Below are 18,017 nucleotides of genomic sequence, written 5' to 3' on the forward strand. Positions count from 1 at the left end.
GCTAGGATTACAGGCGTGAGCCACCGTGCCCGGCCAGTTTAATTTTTTATTTATAAAAGTAATACACGTTCACTATACAATATTTTCATATTTTATTGAAATATACAAAGTCATAAGTAAAAATTCTCTACTCTCTCCACATTTTATTTGACTCTCAGAATTACCCCATGAGGAGGGTATCTTTACCTTTAGTTTTGTTCATTCACTCTACCAATGTTTACTTAGTGCTTACTTTATGTGAAGATCTGTTTGAAGCACTGGAAATGCAGTGGTGAATAAAACAAAGTTCCTGCTCTCAATGGAGCTTATACATTATGGGGATGAGGAAGCTGAGAACAAGTTACATCAGGTACCTTGATCTGGAAAGCAGTCCTTTCTCTAGTCTTGAACTTTCCATACAGGTTGAGCATTTCATCTGAAATGCTCGCGACTAGAAGTGTTTTGAATTTCAGATTATTTTGGATTTGGGAATATTTACATATATCTAATGAGACAGATATTTTGAGGATGAGACCTAAAGTCTAAATACGAAATTCATTTATGTTTCATATACACCTTATACGCATAGTCTGAATGTAATTTTATATAATATTTAAAAAAAATTTTTTTTTTTATTTCAGCATATTATGGGGTACAGATGTTTAGGTTACGTGTGTTGCCCTTGGTTCCCCCCCACCCCCAGTCCGTGTTTTAAAAAATTTTGTGCAAAAAATAAAGTTTTGACTATGTTTTGACTGCAACCTGTCACGTGTTGTCAGGTGTGGAATTTTCCACTTGTGGTATCATGTCAGCACTCAAAAAGTTTTAGATTTTGGATTTTGGATTTCAGATTAGGAATGTTCAATCTGCATTTACCTTGGCCAGATTAACATCTCAGAGTTGTTTCTTAAATGTAAAACAAAAATTATACAAATTTACCCAATTATCTCATAAGGTTTCATGAAAATCAAATCTGAGGGAAATGAAAGCATTCATCAAACCATAAAACCTTACATCAAGGTAAAAGAGAGGAAACTGTTTCTCACTGAAGCTATTCTGGGAATACACAGCCATTCCAATCTCCAGTGATTCTATGTAGGCATAAACTCTTTTGTGGGCATTCAAAGAACCACTCAGCATCCTTCTCATAAATACATTTGACTTTCTATAAGCAACCCAATTTCCTTAATTCCAGAGCCAACTTAATTTCTTTTTAAGTTCTTCTGTTAATTTTCTTTGAATATTTTTCTTATTTTTTGTATTTATCAAAGTTTGACTGATATTCACCAAAGTCCGATGGACTATTTCAGGCACAATTTTTTGCTAAAGGTCCATCTAATTTAGAAACTACAGGAAAGATGGTTTTACTCCTAGTATCTCATATTCATTTTAGGTTATCCTAGTAACATGTAGTCCCTTTTTACCCAAAATACTTCTAATAAAGCAAGCTTCTATTTCACCTGTGTTCTACCATGATCTTAGTTATTTCCATTAATCTTGTCTCTAGATTATGTTTCTTCTATATTTTGTACTGTTAATTTTTTATCCCTAAGTGTATCATTCAAATGAATGCCAATACACTGCTATCTAACTTTGGTTATAAGTGCTAACCCAATTATTCATCAATATAACAAAAATTTGGTTACATTCATCAATATAACAAAAGTTGATTAAGTACAAAGTTTCATAATTTAATAAAGAGAATATCCCTTAGATGTCAGATCAAAACATCTTCTAATTGTAAGCTTACTTAATGGTCTCTATGAGGGTAGAGCAGAATTCATATTGTATCATCATTAGATATTTATTGCCCTGGCAATGCTAATCTTCCACACCCCAAAACACAGTGCTTTTAGTTAGCACTAAATGTACAAAACAATGTTTTGTGTACACTATACAATACTCAAGAAATATTTGCAAGATGAAACAATGAAAGATTTTATATCTTCTAAACGCTAAACCTACACAATGCAAGAATATAACACACATTTGCTAGGATTAAAATCATAAATTAAAATGTCATTTTCTACTGGTTTTAATAAAGGAAAATGAAATACTGACCTACATGTTGAAGTGTTTGCTTTAGAACAACAGTGCAATTTAGCCCCATCAAGGCCTGTAGAGGGAGGAGGGTGTACAGTGACTCCAGGGTGAACAGATTGTGAACTTTCAAGAAAACACTGCCAAAGAGGATCTTGAGGCAAGGGTTGGGTCTTACAACCCTCGATGAGGCCATCAACAATTTCCATTTCTGTTTTCTTAGACATCAAAATTCTCTTGCAGGCATTTTGGCAAGCATGGTCTTCAGCTCTGTCACAGCAATATAAACCTACATTTTCAGAATATAAGTGTCTTAATTAGTTGGTTTTATATCATGTCCTGCTCAGAACAGAACACGGCAGTGTAGTGGAAACCATTACTACTCTTAGTTATAGGGCAATATCTATAAAATACAAGGCCTACCAAATTTTCTCTCCATTGCTTTGCCGTTTAGCAAAAAGGTGAGGAGCTACAGTTGGATGAGGTATCTATTACCAGAATTCCCCCCATCCCCAATCATGGGTTCTCTAGCACTGTTCTTACAAAAATGAAAGGCCATTCTACACCTAAGAAATTCTCACATAAAAGGTATTTTATGTTTCTGGAAAAGGTATTATATATCAAACTGGAATTATTTCTTGCTAGAAACTGCCTTCAAGAGATTATGTTCTCAACATTAGAGAGATGACTAATTTTTATAGAACAAACACAAACACTGTATTTCATTACATTCTAGGACAGCATAAAGCTTTACATATCTGTGTATGTTAATTAATCTAAGTTTTAATTTAAATAATATTAATATAATAGCAAACTCTGACAAGATATCAGTTTGCTTCTGCCTTTAATTTTCTACAAAGAATCAGAAAATGAAAGAACACTTTTTAACCAGACCAGAGAAATTAAGAAAGGCTTCTTTGAAGTAGTTTTCTCAAATGTCTTTGACTTTTTGAAGAAACCTATTCAGGCATATCCATCTGTAGCTTTCTTTTCCAGATTCCTCTGTATTAGTACAGACATTAGAGATGGTTGCTCTTCTACTCTTAAAACCTTTCTGCTTTTCTTTTGAGCTCTATCTCTTTAGCTCCCGCAGCACCTTTGTATAGCCTAAATGTCAAGGAACACAGATCTGCCTTTAAAGCAAATGAAAGTTGGTTGTGGCAAAGGTTTCATCCTCTGATTTTCACCAGAGTCACACCACAGAATGTCAAAAGCACTGGGGTTCTGATTCAGATGATGGCCAAATAAGGCACACGGCACTGTCTTTGAGTTACAAAAACAAGTCTTTTAATATCCCACTGTAAATCAAAACATTGGCATCTGGCTTATAAGTCAGTCTTTTATCAGTTTGGTTAATCAGACACTTGTCTAAAATCCGATCATATCTAACTGAAGAAAAACGGATTCCAGGACGTACAAAGCTGAGACTTTGAAAACCCCCATGAGGTGCAGGTTCATTAGGAATCTCTTATTTAAAAAAAAAAAAAAAATACCAGGCTCTCTTCTCATTCTTATGATTTTTTAATTACAAAAGTAATAACTGCTCATTGGTAAAAATTCAAACAGTATAGAAATATATAATGTGGAACAATTAGGTATATAACTAACAATGTATCACTCTATCCCTTTAGTTCTATAACTTGTTTTTGCTTAATATATCTTGGATTTCTTTCTGTATAAACATATACCTTTCTTTTTGTTAGTTGTAAATTGTTACTATAACATAGAGCTATCATAATTTATTTAATCAATTCTAATCAATACCCTATTGATGTATGTTTGGGTTATTTCTAATTTTTCTCTATTACATCAATGTTGTAGTGAACATCCTTTATATGTGTATAAACAATATAATTTTGAAAATTTGTATAAGTTTCTTGCAAGATAAATTATGAGAAATGGAACTGCTAGATTAAAAGTTATGATAATTTGAGGGCCGGGTGCGGTGGCTCACGCCTGTAATCCTAGCTCTCTGGGAGGCCGAGGCTGGTGGATTGTTTGAGCTCAGGAGCTCAAGACCAGCCTGAGCAAGAGCGAGACCCCGCCTCTACTAAAATTAGAAAGAAATTAATCGGCCACCTAAAAATATATAGAAAAAAAAATTAGCCGGGCATGGTGGCACATGCCTATAGTCCCAGCTAGTCGGGAGGCTGGGGCAGTAGGATCACTTGAGCCCAGGAGTTTGAGGTTGCTGTGAGCTAGGCTGACGCCACGGCACTCACCCTAGCCAGGGCAACACAGTGAGATTCTGTCTCAAAAAAAAAAAAAAAAAAAGTTATGATAATTTGAAATTCTAACGGTCCTTACCCAGTTTCCTCCAACAAAATATTCATACCAATGAACTCTCTCACCCTCAGAATAGAGAATTCCTGTTTCCTTATACCCTCTATAGTTCCATCTCTCTTGGTACCTTTTAGCTGTGACAGTAATGTTCAATTTGCCAAATCTAAATACCAAAGGAATTCTGGTATTCCCCAAATGACCCGGACTACAGATATCTACCAGAACATAGATACAAACTCTTGAACCAAAGACTGAAATGAGAGAAATATTTCTGTTTTACTTACTGTCTGTCGGGTTTCTCATTGGATAAGATTGGGTATAATTGTTGACACAGTGTATTAACTGTGGACTAATAGAAGCGCAATAATTTTCCACTGCTTTGATCTGCGATGGACCAGGAGAAGAGTCTGTTCGAAAAATAGCTTGACAGTATTCTCGACAGTTTGTATGATGACCTGCATAACTGCAACAAACTGAGCCCACTATGGGGAAAAAAAGAAAGGACACTGAAATGAAAACAGCTTTTTGTTAACATTAAATCATCATCGTAATGATGGAACAATATGTCCTTCTAAATGTGAGAAATAAAACCATGCCATATTAAGACAAGCCCTTAAAATCAGCACTTCTGTGCCATAGTGACGGGGACATTCAAATGCTCATTAGTATAAGAAAGTCATTATTCATCAACTTATAGTCTATAGTCCAGTGGTTCTCCACAGAAGTAGTACCACCCCCCCCCCCCCCAGAAGAGTTTGGATGTGTGTGGAAGTATTTCTGGTTGTCATGATGACCTGGGGACTATTGTTGGCATTTAGTGCATGGGGGTCAGGGCTGCTAAATGTCTTGCAATACATGGAACAGTCTCAGCCAACCAAACTATCTCCCCAAATGCCAAGAGTGTCCATGTTGAGAACCACTGACACAGCTGCCTTCCATGTTAGACTTGTGTAGGTGTATAAAGAAAGCAAAGCAAAGCAAAACCAACCTAAAACCAAATGCCTCACATTTATAAAACAGAATCAGTAGAAACTAAGAGGTAGCAGGATCATTTAGTAAATTTGACAATTATATACTGGTGGATCTTAAAACAAAATCCCAAAAGTTGTATGCAGTTTGAACATCTATCTGTATGAATATGCCTAAATTGAGATAGCCTTCACCTCACAATTGATATGACCTGTTTTAATACTGAAAAGTAAAATATATTTGAAATGAACATGACTCTGGATTTTGCATTTTAACAAAATCAATGGGCTTCCATTTAAGGTATCATGGGAAAGCTAGATGAGTGGCTGGGGGTGGAGATTTGGGATTTATGATGGAGAAGATTTATGATGGGGAGACCCTCACAGGAATTTAAGGGAGTCTTTGGGAGGCTGAGGGGAACAAGGGTAGAGGTATGGCAGGAGAAAGGTAGGTAGGAAATTCCTGATAATTGATTATTTGAGATGGGTATGGAGGAACCAGAATCAGGTTTCTGGTGAATTCCACAGACCAATGAACAGGGAATTCAGGTGACTTCCAGAAATAATGACAATGAAAATGATAAAGTCATACACAAATTAACTGAACTAGGAATGAACTAACTGATATGGAACAAGCCTCAGCTTCCTGGGCCAGGAAACTGTTCCATACTTATTGTGCCACCTGTTTTTGACATGCAATTACTATCAAGTTTACTAAGCCTATTGCCAAAGATTTCATTTTTATCAAAAAGAACAACTATTAATGACTATATTTATCATTGTAAACCTTAATAGGGACAAACTGGGGGTGGTGGTGGGGAATGGTAAGGACATACAAGAATAGACAAGTAGAAATAGGACAAGATGCCTATCTTCTAATTCCCTGATTAGGCTGGCTTCCTCACCAGTGTGGGAGAACATAAGATTACATGCTAGAGACTAAAGCCCCAGTTAGAAAATATAGAAGATGAAGTATAGAGAGTTAATGTTTCTTATTATCCTTCAATATATCCCCTGCCAAGCTAATCTAAACAACTCTGTTTCTTAGGTGTGTTTTCCCATCTCTAACTGCTCTCACTATTCCCTTCACCTGGAATGCCCTTCCTCCAGTCTCCACTGTTCACATCTGGTCCATCTTTCAAGGCCTGGCACAGTGACCAACTCCATGAAGTCACCTTCTAAGTATCCCTGCAGGAGTGATCCCTCCTTCCTCTGAACTCCTGCCGTACTTTATCAGTGACACTATCTCATATCCTACCACGTCCCAGAATTCTTCGTGTACAGGTTGTGTCCTCCACAAATGGGTGTCTGCACCACAGTGAGCAAGTAATCAATCAATGTCTGCTGAAAAAACTGAGAGGCAGCCCTTGGTAAGTGTTACATTATATAACATGAGTGTGCTGAACTTATGAAAATGGTCCTATTTATTGGGTCATGGTCATCCTCACATCTAGCTCTAGTATCTGCTCTGTAAACCTACAATTAGGACATGGGAATTGTTACAATACACGAATGACCCAAACACCCCAGAGGAAAGAGCGTGTCAGAATCCTGCTGTGCACATTCTTTCAGATGGCTTACTAACAGCCTAAGTTATAATGCCAGGGTCTTGGCAATATTTATAACAGTGAATCATGGCCTGTGAATTGTGTTTTGCTCTTTGGACTACTTGCATAACCATTGACAATATACTTACTTTCATTTCTGCTAATGCAACTGAAAAGAGCATTCTGTAAATTAAAGAAAAATAAATAGACAGAAATTAACAACCAGACAGAATTTCTAATTTTATTCCACTTTATGGTTACATGAAAATCAGGATATCAAACTAGTAAATTCTCTATGTCCAAAACTGAAAACGTAGAAGCTATGAAATGATATCCTGGTAAAGAGGGAAACCACCTTCCAACACATACTGGGGATAAAGATGATCTCTCAGAGCCATAAAATGATCACGTTATAGCAAAGCAAGTTTATGTGAAACTGTATCAATGTGTGTATTTTGGGGGCTGGGGGGTGCTACAATGTATTAATCTTAATTATTTTTTGCAGGATATAAAAAACTTTCCAGAAAATAATCCAATAAAGGACATTTAGGGAAATATATATTAAATATTTCATAGATCCACAGCATTGTAGAGTTGAAAGGACTTTGAGATAATCTCTAATTCTTCACAAACATGGCCATGCACTGGAGTCACCTGGGCTTTCCAGGACTTACACTAGACTACAGAATCAGAATCTGGGAGTGGGGCACAGAAACCTGAATTTTAAACAAAGCTTCAAAGATGGTACTTATGTAGCCATCTTGGCATCAGAGTTTGGGAATCTCTCTGTCATTTTATAGATGAAAAACCATTTCTTCAGGAAGGGAAAGAGATCTGCCACAGGTCACAGTGCAAGTCAAAAGGAGAGTCTGAGACTATAATTAGTGTTTCTAGAGCTTTTAGATTACTGTTCAGAAAACACCACCCTGTATTAAAGTCATTTTAAGGAAATAAGAGAAAATAAGAAGCAAAAACCAGACAAAAATGAAAAAATTTTTAAAACTTCTTGAATAAAGCCCATTTGGATATTCAGGGTTATTCAGCTATGATTAATATCAGTCAAAATCGGATGAGGATGGATTCTTAAAAGAAATAATAAGGGCATAAATAAAATGTGGAAGGAAATCAAGTATACCCTTATTGTTGAATTGAGATGATTTTGGCTTTCAATCAGCTAAATCATAAGCCAACTAGATGATACAGACTTGTTAAGTGACCAGCTTTACTGACATTTATAACCTAGCTTCAAAGATCCATCTATGCAGTTGTGTGAAGCTGTACTGCATTTATTTTCTCCACTGAATAACATTCCATTGTAGGAACTGAAAGGACATACTTGTTAATAAACTAGCTAACAGAGAGAAGGATAAACTATCAAACAGAAAGTAAGAGGAATAAACTCACAACACATAATTGCCCCTTTGAAGGGAAAGATCACAACACAACTGCCCTTTTGATCACGCACCTGTGGCTTAAATTGTTTTATTTTAGAGTTGTTTTTTTTTTTAACAGCCTTGAAGAGCCCTAAGTGGACAGTAGGGGTACGAGCTGTCTGTGTCAGTTCCTGCCAGGACCATACTTCAAGGACTTTGATAAGCTGGCCTCACAGAGAAAAGAAAAAAAAAAAAAAAAAAAAAAAACAAACTCAGTTGCTTAACAGCCATTTCTGTTATCAGCTGGCAGCAATCACTTTTAAACTTTTTTCTTTCTCTTTGTCCCCCTAATTAAAACCCCAAATCGCCTATCCTTACTGCCGACATTTTTCTTTCCTTCTCTTGTGTTGTGCCCTTCCCACCTTTGGGAAGTAAAATAAACTAACTTTCTTTAAAACTATTCTACTCATTGTGTAAGAATTCTTTCTCCAACCTGCATTGTAAGCTCCTTGTGAGCCTCCACCCTAACAGGAATAAGCCACACTTGATTAGTCCATTTAAAGCAAAACAAAATATTAATAAAACAAAATGAAAAACTCTAGGCCTCATAGACAAGGGTTAATGAATTCACCCAGTATGAATTCTTTCTGCTAGAGATCTCATTAAACAATGTAAAAGTAGTGAAAAAGTAAATATTCTTAGTGTTCTTTAATAATGATCTAGTTTATATTTCTCTTCACCCATGTTTCCTTGTTTTAGTTTGACTTTCAGCTATCCATTATAGATAGCCCTCTATTTGGGTTCACTGGGCTCAGGAACACTCATAAAATGATCTAAATCAATATTAAAAAGTAGTCTGCTATCAACTTTCCAGCCCCCTTTGGATGAATGCAATTTTCATTGCCCCTTTCTTTCTGATAAACTGGCTGTTCTTTTGGTTTTAGCTTTTTTGACCTTGTACCTAAATAAATGTGTTTGATAGCTTGGTGGCTGTCTGGGTTACATGGCCTGATTTCCACTTTTTAGTATTCTTCTACTTATTCTTAAAGTCTCTAGAGCAGTGGTTTCCAATTGGGGGTAACTTTGCTTCCCAGGGGAATGTCTGGAGACATTTTTGGTTGTCACAGATAGAGGGTAGGGGGCTGCTACTGGCATCAAGTGGGTACAGACCAGGGATGCTGCTAAGTATCCTATAATGCACAGGACAGCTACCACCTCCCTGCCCAAAGGCTGCCCAGACCAAAATGTCAATGGTGCCAAGGCCAAGAAACCCTGCTATAGAGACTTACAAATTTGCTCAAGCTGGATTTTTCAAAAATTGACCTTACAAATAAAAGAAATGTCATTTGAGGGTCAGCCTTGAGGATCACTTAACTTCAGAGAGAGGTACTAAAGGACATAAAACCTGAGAAATGTCATAGATCATCTAATCCATCTTCCTTATTTGACAGAGCCAGAGATTGAGGCCTAGAAAGGGAAAATATGGATAATAGCTTTCACTCACAAATGGGTCAGCAAACTCTGGCACATAAGCCAAATCTTACCCACTGCTTGCTTTTGTAAATAAAGTTTTATTGGCACACAGATATACCCATTCGTTTACATATTCAAAAAAGTTTAAAAAAATTTTTATTCTTCTAGAGATAGGATCTCATTATGTTGCCTAGGCTGGCCTCGATCTCTTGGGCTCAAGTGATCCTCCCATCTCAGCCTCCCATGTAGCTGGGATTACAGGTATGTGCCAGCACACCTGACTCATTTACATATTTTATATAACTATTTCATGCTAAGTACCCTTCAATGGCAGAGTTGAGTAGACAAAGACCAGATGGTCTGCAAGCCTAAATTATTCGCTATCTTGCCCTTTACAGAAAAAGTTTGCCAACCCCAAAGAAGGAAAAGGGCACAGCTGCTTCTCTTGATGTTACATTCAGAGGTCAGAGATGTCCCCTAAGCATTTCTCATTTCTCTTGAAGTTCATTAATAGAGTTTTTATGCATAGGTTTACCCAAATTTGTTGGAAAACTTTTATATTTTCACATGGCAGAAATTGTAGTGTTAATAAATACCATTTTTACATCTTTACCCATTTCAAGATTTAAAAGAATGTTCCTTCATTCTAGTATACCAGCATTTATTAATTCTCTGTTATACCATGCATGATTTTACCCATGATGATTTCATAGACTGACCATATCTCCCTCTTTGATAAAAGAACCCTAAACTTACTATAGGTAACTCTACATTTTCACTGCTGAAGATAATGCTGATTAGTTCAAGGGCTTAAGATATACACATAATAAGTTACAGCATTAAATTATACTTTCTTCATTTCTTAAGTCAGCCAACCTTGAAGTCTTAGCTAGTCAATTCTTAAGTCTTTCAAACATCTGCCATCTGGTGGCAAAAGCAGGAGGTAACTGAGTGTTCATATTGATTCATATGGAGCCTCTTTGGCCTTCTGTTTACCAATACCACACACAATGTGTCTCCATATAATAGCTCCCTCACCCCACTCATCTTACTTGAGAATAGATGAAAACTACAGTGGTACTGAGGTGAGGATCTACCACAACCTCAGAGACCCAAAGAACATGCCAACATACCAGAGTTGACTGGGTTACAAAAGAACTTCAAATCAAAAAGCCTTCACTTCCAGTTGGAGAGCCAGATATACACAGCAAGCAAAAAGAAGAGACTGAGCTAGAACCTAGATTCCTCCACCAGTGCTCTTCCATGACACCATACTGTGAGAGTAGTCGGGATTATTTTTCTGAATGCGGCCAATGTATGGTTGACTATATGTCCACAGAGTAATCTATTTAACCATTTGTCTATTTTTTTAAATCAGTATCTTAAATTGTACAAAACAGTAATCATTTTCTTGAGGCTAATATTATTTTCCTTAAAAATATTTTGATCCTGAAATCTTTCCTCAGGTAGCTGCTTTCATTAACCAGTTCCCTGCCCTACTCCACTAATTTTAGAGAAATGTAACAAGCCCTTCTATCTAGTGTTGGGAGCAGGTGAACTGTGGGCAAACCTGGCAGAAAAACAAAGACATAGAATAAATCAATGTTGAGGGAACCCTATGTGCTCCTTCATGCCACACTGACCTTCCTTTTAGGGGGAAGAGCCTTTGGGTGCACTGGGAGGTAGACTTTGCTGGTCAAACCTCTAGCCCAGAAGTTCACTCTGCAGATTTTCTGCCACTTCAGTGACGCCGTTCTGACATTTCTCCCTTTGTACACTTGTTTCAATCCTTTCTTTGTCCACTGCCATTTTACTACCGTCCACTCCACCTCCCTTTCCCATTCTCACCAATGATGAGGAAGAGGAAAAATAAATAAACACTGATGATATGAATCTTGTAAAAAAATACTGGTTTAAATTTTGGATGTTTTAGTCACATTTGGATCAAGATCAAAAAGACCACATTTTTATGAACTGTTATTGAATGATTTCTATGCCCAATGCTTTCTATTTAACTAGGCCACTAGTTAAAAGAAAAGGGAAAAATTCATTTAAGGAAATACAAAACACAATGGAAAGCTTTAAGAATAGACTAGACCAGGCAGAAGAAAGAATCTAAGAGCTTGAAGAGAACTCTTTTGAATTAAATTAGTGAGTCAAAAATAAAGAACAGAGAATTAAGAGGAATGAACAAAGCCTACAAGAAATATGGGATTATATAAAATGGCCAAATGTAAGAATCATAGGCATCCCTGAGGATGAAGAAGAAAATGCACAAAGGCTGAAAAACATATTTCAGGGAATAATTCAGGAAAACTTCCCTGGCCTTGCTAGAGATTTAGACATCCAGGTACAAGAAGCTCAATGAACACCTGAGAGATTCATTGCCAAGAAGCAATCACCAAGACACATAGTCATCAGACTGGCCAAAGTCAACAAGAAGGAGGAACTCCGGAGAGCCATGAGGTGAAAACATCAAGTAACTTACAAAGGAAAACCCATTAGGCTAACTGTAGACTTCTCAACTGAAACCTTACAAGCCAGAAGGGATTGGGACTCCATATTCAGTCTTCTTAAACAGAAAAACTGCCAGCCTAGAATTGTGTATCCTGCAAAACTGAATTTCATATATGAAGGAGAAATAAAGACTTTTCCAGAAAAGCAAACACTGAGGGAATTTGTCAAGACCAGACCCCCACTGCAGGAAATACTCAGAACTGCATTATACATGGATCAGCACAATAGACACCCACCAGTGTAAAACCACACAAAAGCTAAAGCTCAGAGCTCATATAAAACAACTTCACAAGAGGCAAAACAAAGCAATCAAGTACTACCCAACAGGATGAACAGAACAGTACCCCACGTTTCAATTCTATCTATCAATGTGAATGGCTTGAATACCCCACTCAAGAGATATAGGCTAGCTGAATGGATGAAAAAATACAACCCAAGTATCTGCTGTCTCCAGGAAACACATCTAACTCGCAAGGACTCATATAGACTCAAGGTGAAGGAATGGAAAAAAAATTCCATGCAAATGGAAACCAAAAGAAAGCAGGTGTAGCTATTCTCATATCAGATAAAACTGACTTTAAATCAACAATATTAAAGAAAGACAAATATGGTCATTATATAATGGTAAAGGGAGCAATTCAATAAGAAAACATAACAATCCTATATATTTATGTACCTAACACAGAAGTGCCCAGATTCAGAAAGCAAACCAAACTAGATCTAAGCAAAGAGATAAACAGCAGCATCATAATTGCAAGGGACTTCAACACCCTACTGACAGAACTAGACAGATCATCCAAGCAGAAAATAAATAAAGAAACACTGTACTTAAATGGGACTCTAGAACAAATGGGCCTGACATACATTTACAGAATATTTTACCGAAAAACTATTGAGTATACATTCTTTCCATCAGCACATGGAACATTCTCCAAGATTGATCATATCTTAGGCCACAAAAAATGTTTCAACAAATTCAAAAAAATAGAAATCATCCCATGTATCTTCTCAGACCACAGTGGAATAAAACTAGAAATCAACTCCAAGAGAAACACTCAATTCTACACAAAGTCATGGAAATTAAACAACCTGCTGCTGAATGATTATTGGGTCAATAATGAAATTAAAGATGAAAATCAAAACATTCCTCGAACTGAACAAAGGAGACATAAGCTATCAAAAATCTATGGGATTCAGCAAAAGCAGTCCTGAGGGGAAAATTCATAGCCTTAAATGCCTACATCAAAAAGACAGAAAGATCACAAATCCACAATCTAATGACATGTCTGAAGCAAATAGAAAAGGAAGAGCAAACCAAACCCAAAGCCAGAAGAAGAAAAGAAATAACTAAGGACAGAGTATAAAACTACAAGAAATGGAGTATAAAACTACAAACCAAACCCAAAGCCAGCAGAAGAAAAGAAATAACTAAGGACAGAGTATAAAACTACAAGAAATGGAGAACAACAACAACAACAACAAAAAACAATTCAAAGGATCAATGAAACAAAAGTTCACTCTTTGGAAAGACAAACAAAATTCATAGACCTCTTGCTAGATTAACCAGGAACAGAAGAAAAAAGACACAAATAAGCTCAATCAGAAATGAAAAAAAAAAAGATATTATAACTGATACCACAGAAATACAAAATATCATCTATGAATACTATGAAAATCTCTATGCACATAAACTCAAAAATGTAGAGAAAATGAAATTTCCTGGAAACACATAACCTCCCAAGACTCAATCTGAAGAAAGAGAACTCCTGAACAGACCAATAATGAGCAATAAGATTGAAGCAGTAATAAAAAAGTTTCCAACAACAACAAAAAAAGCCCCAGACCAGATGAATTCACGGCTGAATTTTACCAGACGTACAAAGAGCTGGTACTCATACTGCAGAGATTATTCCATAACATCTAGAAGAATGGAATCCTCCCCAACTCATTCTACAAAGTCTGTATCACCTTAATACCAAAGCCAGGGAGGGACACAACAAAAAAAGAAAACTACAGACCAATATCTCTTATGAATATAGATGCAAAAACCCTCAACAAAATACTAGCAAACCAAATTCAATAGCACATCAAAAAAAATAATCTGCCATGACCAAGTGGGCTTCATCCCAGGGATGCAAGGATGGTGCAATGTATGTAAATCAATAAATGTGATTTACCACATAAACAGAAGCAAAAACAGAGACCATATGATCATCTCAATAGATGCAGAAAAAGTATTCAACAAAATCCAGCACCATTTCATGATAAAAACCCTCAACAAGCAAGGCATAGAAGGAACAAATCTCAAAATTATAAAAACCATATATGACAAACCCACAGCCAACATCATACTGAATGGGGAAAAATTGAAAGCATTCCCACTAAGAACTGGAACAAGACAAGGGTGCCCACTGTCACCACTTCTATTCAACATAGTGCTGGAAGTCCTAGCCAGAGCAATCAGGAAAGAAAAAGAAATAAAGGGTATCCAAATCAGGAAAGAGGAGATCTAAGTACCATTTTTTGCTGATGATCTGATCTTATATCTAGAAAATCCCAAAGACTCCACCAAGAGACTCCTGGAATTGATAAATAAATTCAGCAAAGTCTCAGGTTACAAAATCAATGTACACAAATCAGTAGCATTCCTACACACCAATAACAGTTAAGCTGAGAGTCAAACTCAAGACTCAGAACTATTCACAGTAGCCACAAAGAAAATACCTAGGAATATACTTAACCAAGCAAGTGAAAGATCTCTACAAAGAGAACTACAACACCACACTGAGGAAAGAAATCACAGATGACACAAACAAATGGAAAAACATATCATGATCATGGATTGGTAGAATCAACATTGTTAAAATGCCCATACTACCCAAAGTGATTTATAGATCCAATGCAATCTCCATCAAAATACCACTGTCATATTTCACAGATCTAGAAAGTATAATTCTATGCTTCGTTTGGAACCGGAAAAGAGCCCAAATAGCCAAAGCAATCTTAAGCAAAAAGAACAAACATGGAGGCATCACATTACCAGAGTTCAAACTATTCTACAAGGCTATAGTAACCAAAACAGCATGGTACTGGCACAAAAATAGAGACACGGTCCAATGAGACAAAAAACAGAGAACCCAAATATAAAACCATACATATATAACCAACTGATCTGTGGCAATGCAGACAACAATATACACCGAGGAAAAGAAGCCCCATTCAATAAATGGTGCTGGGAGAATTGGATAGCCACAAGCAGAAGAATGAAACAGGATCCATATCTCTCACCACTCATAAAAATTAATTCAAGATGGATAAAAGACTTAAATGTAAGGCATGAAACCATAAGAATGCTAGAAGAAAATGTTGTAAAAACTCTTCTAGATATTGGCCTAGGCAAAGAATTTATGAAGGAGACTCCAATGGCAATCACAGCAAAAACAAAAACAAATAAATGGGATTTGATTAAATTTAAAAGCTTCTACGCAGCCAAGGAAATAATCAACAGAGCAAACAGACAACCTACAGAATGGAAGAAAATATTCGCAAGCTATACATCCAATAAAGGGCTAATAACCAGAATCTACAAAGAACTTGAGCAAATTGGCAAAAAAACAAAAAACAAATAACTGCATTAAAAAGTAGGCAAAAGACATGAACAGAAGCTTTTCAAAAGAAGATAGACAAACGGCCAACAAACATATGAAAAAATGCTCAACATCACTAATCATCACAGAAACGCAAATTAAAATCACAATGAGATGTCACCTTACCCCAGTTAGAATGGCTTTTATTAAAAAGTCCAAAAACAGTAGATGCTGGCATGGATGCAGAGAGAAAGGAATGCTTATACACTGTTGGTGGGACTGCAAATTAGTACAACCTCTATAGAAAACAGTGTGGAGATTCCTCAAAGAACTAAAAGTAGAGCTTCCATTGGATCGAGCAATCCCACTACTAGATATTTACCCAAAGGAACAGAAGTCATTTTAGCAAAAAGACACCCGCACTCTAATGTTTATTGCAGCACAATACACAATTGCAAAGATGTGGAATCAACCCAAGTGCGCATCAATTCATGAGTGGATCAACAAAATGTGGTACACATATACTATGGAATACTACTCAGCCACAAAGAAGGATGAATCAAAGCCTTTTGCAACAGTTTGGATGGAACTGGAGACCATTATCCTAAGTGAAGTATTTCAAGAATGGAAAAACAAATGCCACATATACTCATTATTAAATCGGAACTGATGAGTACGCACGGGCAGAAGGAAGTAAAAACTCAGTGGAAATCAAGCAGGAGGAGTGGGGAGGATGGGATGGGCGAAAACCTACCTAATGGGTACAATGAACACTATCTGGGTGATGGGCACACTTATAACCCTGACTCAAGCATAACAAAAGTGATCCATGCAATCAAAAACATTTGTACCCCTATAATATTTTTTAGTAAAAAATCAATCAATCAATCAATCAATAAAAATGTAAAGGGGCTATGCTGTTCCTAAGGCAATCAAAAACATTTGTATCCCTATAATATTTTTTAGTACAAATCAATCAATCAATCAATAAAAATGTAAAGGGGCTATGCTGTTCCTAAGGCCTCAGTAAATACAAATCTGTTGGCTTTTCATAGATGGGTTGAAATTTCTTCCAGTTTGAACTCCTACACTTCATATGAGGAATCCAGTCAAATACTAAGTTGGAGAGGTGAAGTAATTAACTCCTAAAAACATACATGTTTCTAAACCTCTACAAGGTATTTTTTTCCTTATGGACACCATGACTCTCAAAAAGTACAGATGACTAGAGTATGTGAAGGAGCTTAATATTCTGGCCTAGATATCACTAAATAAGTGATTCTTTAATTTCTTCAGCCTCCTAAATGATAAATGTCATTTCAATAGTTGGATAAAAATGAACACCCAAAACTGAAATGAGATTTATAGGTCTAGATTGCTCAAAGAAGTTTGCTTATTATCACCCAGAACATCCAACCAGCTGGAAGTGAATTCACTTGCAAGTAATATCTGCAGAGTAACAGAAGGTCTAGAAGAGAGCCTAGCACAGAATATACGCTTGTGGTAGACTAACTGCAGTAATGGCCCCACTTTTTCACATTTCCTTGTATCTATTTCTTTCACACTAACTCTGGACTTAGGCATGTGACTTGCTTTGGCCTAGTGGACATTAGCAAGCTTGAAGCAAGCAGTTACCTGAATATACACTTGGACGTTTCCTCTTCCTCTCTTGGACCCCTGCCACCATCATGGAAACATGCCTGAGCTAGTCTGATAGAGGGATGGGAAAGACATATGGAGTAGAGCTGAGCAAACTTAGCCAAGGTCATCCTAAATCAGCCAGCCCCAGGCTGACCTGCCAGCTGATTGCAAATGCATGAGTGAACCCACGTGGAATCAGCTAAGCCTGGCCAGATCAGAACTGCCTAGCTAGCCCTTACATTAGTGAGAAATAATAAACTGTTAACTGTTTTAGGCTATGGATTTTAGGATGGTTTACTATACAACATTATTGTATAATAGATAATAATTGATATAGATATAATAGACACAGTACTCAGCACTTTCTCTACTCATCCAGAGAGTGCCTAATTCATAGGCATTTACATGGCGTTTCCACATAAAACTGGTATTTACTCTGAAAAAAAGAACCTTGTAAATTCAGCTGTCCAGAGTAGGAAAAATTCTATTAAAGAATTCTATTTAAGGCCGGGCCCGGTGGCTCACGCCTGTAATCCTAGCTCTCTGGGAGGCCGAGGTGGGCGGATCGTTTGAGCTCAGGAGTTCGAGACCAGCCTGAGCAAGAGCGAG

At 36.8% G+C, this 18,017-nt stretch overlaps 1 protein-coding gene across 1 annotated transcript in view; it reads right to left on the reverse strand.

Annotated features, from left to right (window-relative positions):
- The window catches only part of RECK (reversion-inducing-cysteine-rich protein with kazal motifs), an 86,713-nt gene that overhangs the window by 30,293 nt on the left and 38,403 nt on the right, over positions 1–18,017 (reverse strand). Inside the window, exons 7-9 of the mRNA XM_012657212.1 lie at positions 6,967–7,000; positions 4,587–4,784; positions 2,041–2,308 (exon numbers count right to left, since the gene is read on the reverse strand). Of these exons, the coding sequence (XP_012512666.1) occupies positions 2,041–2,308; positions 4,587–4,784; positions 6,967–7,000 (500 nt within the window). The remainder of the gene's footprint in view (positions 1–2,040; positions 2,309–4,586; positions 4,785–6,966; positions 7,001–18,017) is intronic.

This window comes from Propithecus coquereli, unplaced genomic scaffold, assembly GCF_000956105.1.
Source record: "Propithecus coquereli isolate 6110/MARCELLA unplaced genomic scaffold, Pcoq_1.0 Scaffold114, whole genome shotgun sequence".
Taxonomy (NCBI): Eukaryota; Metazoa; Chordata; class Mammalia; order Primates; family Indriidae; genus Propithecus; species Propithecus coquereli.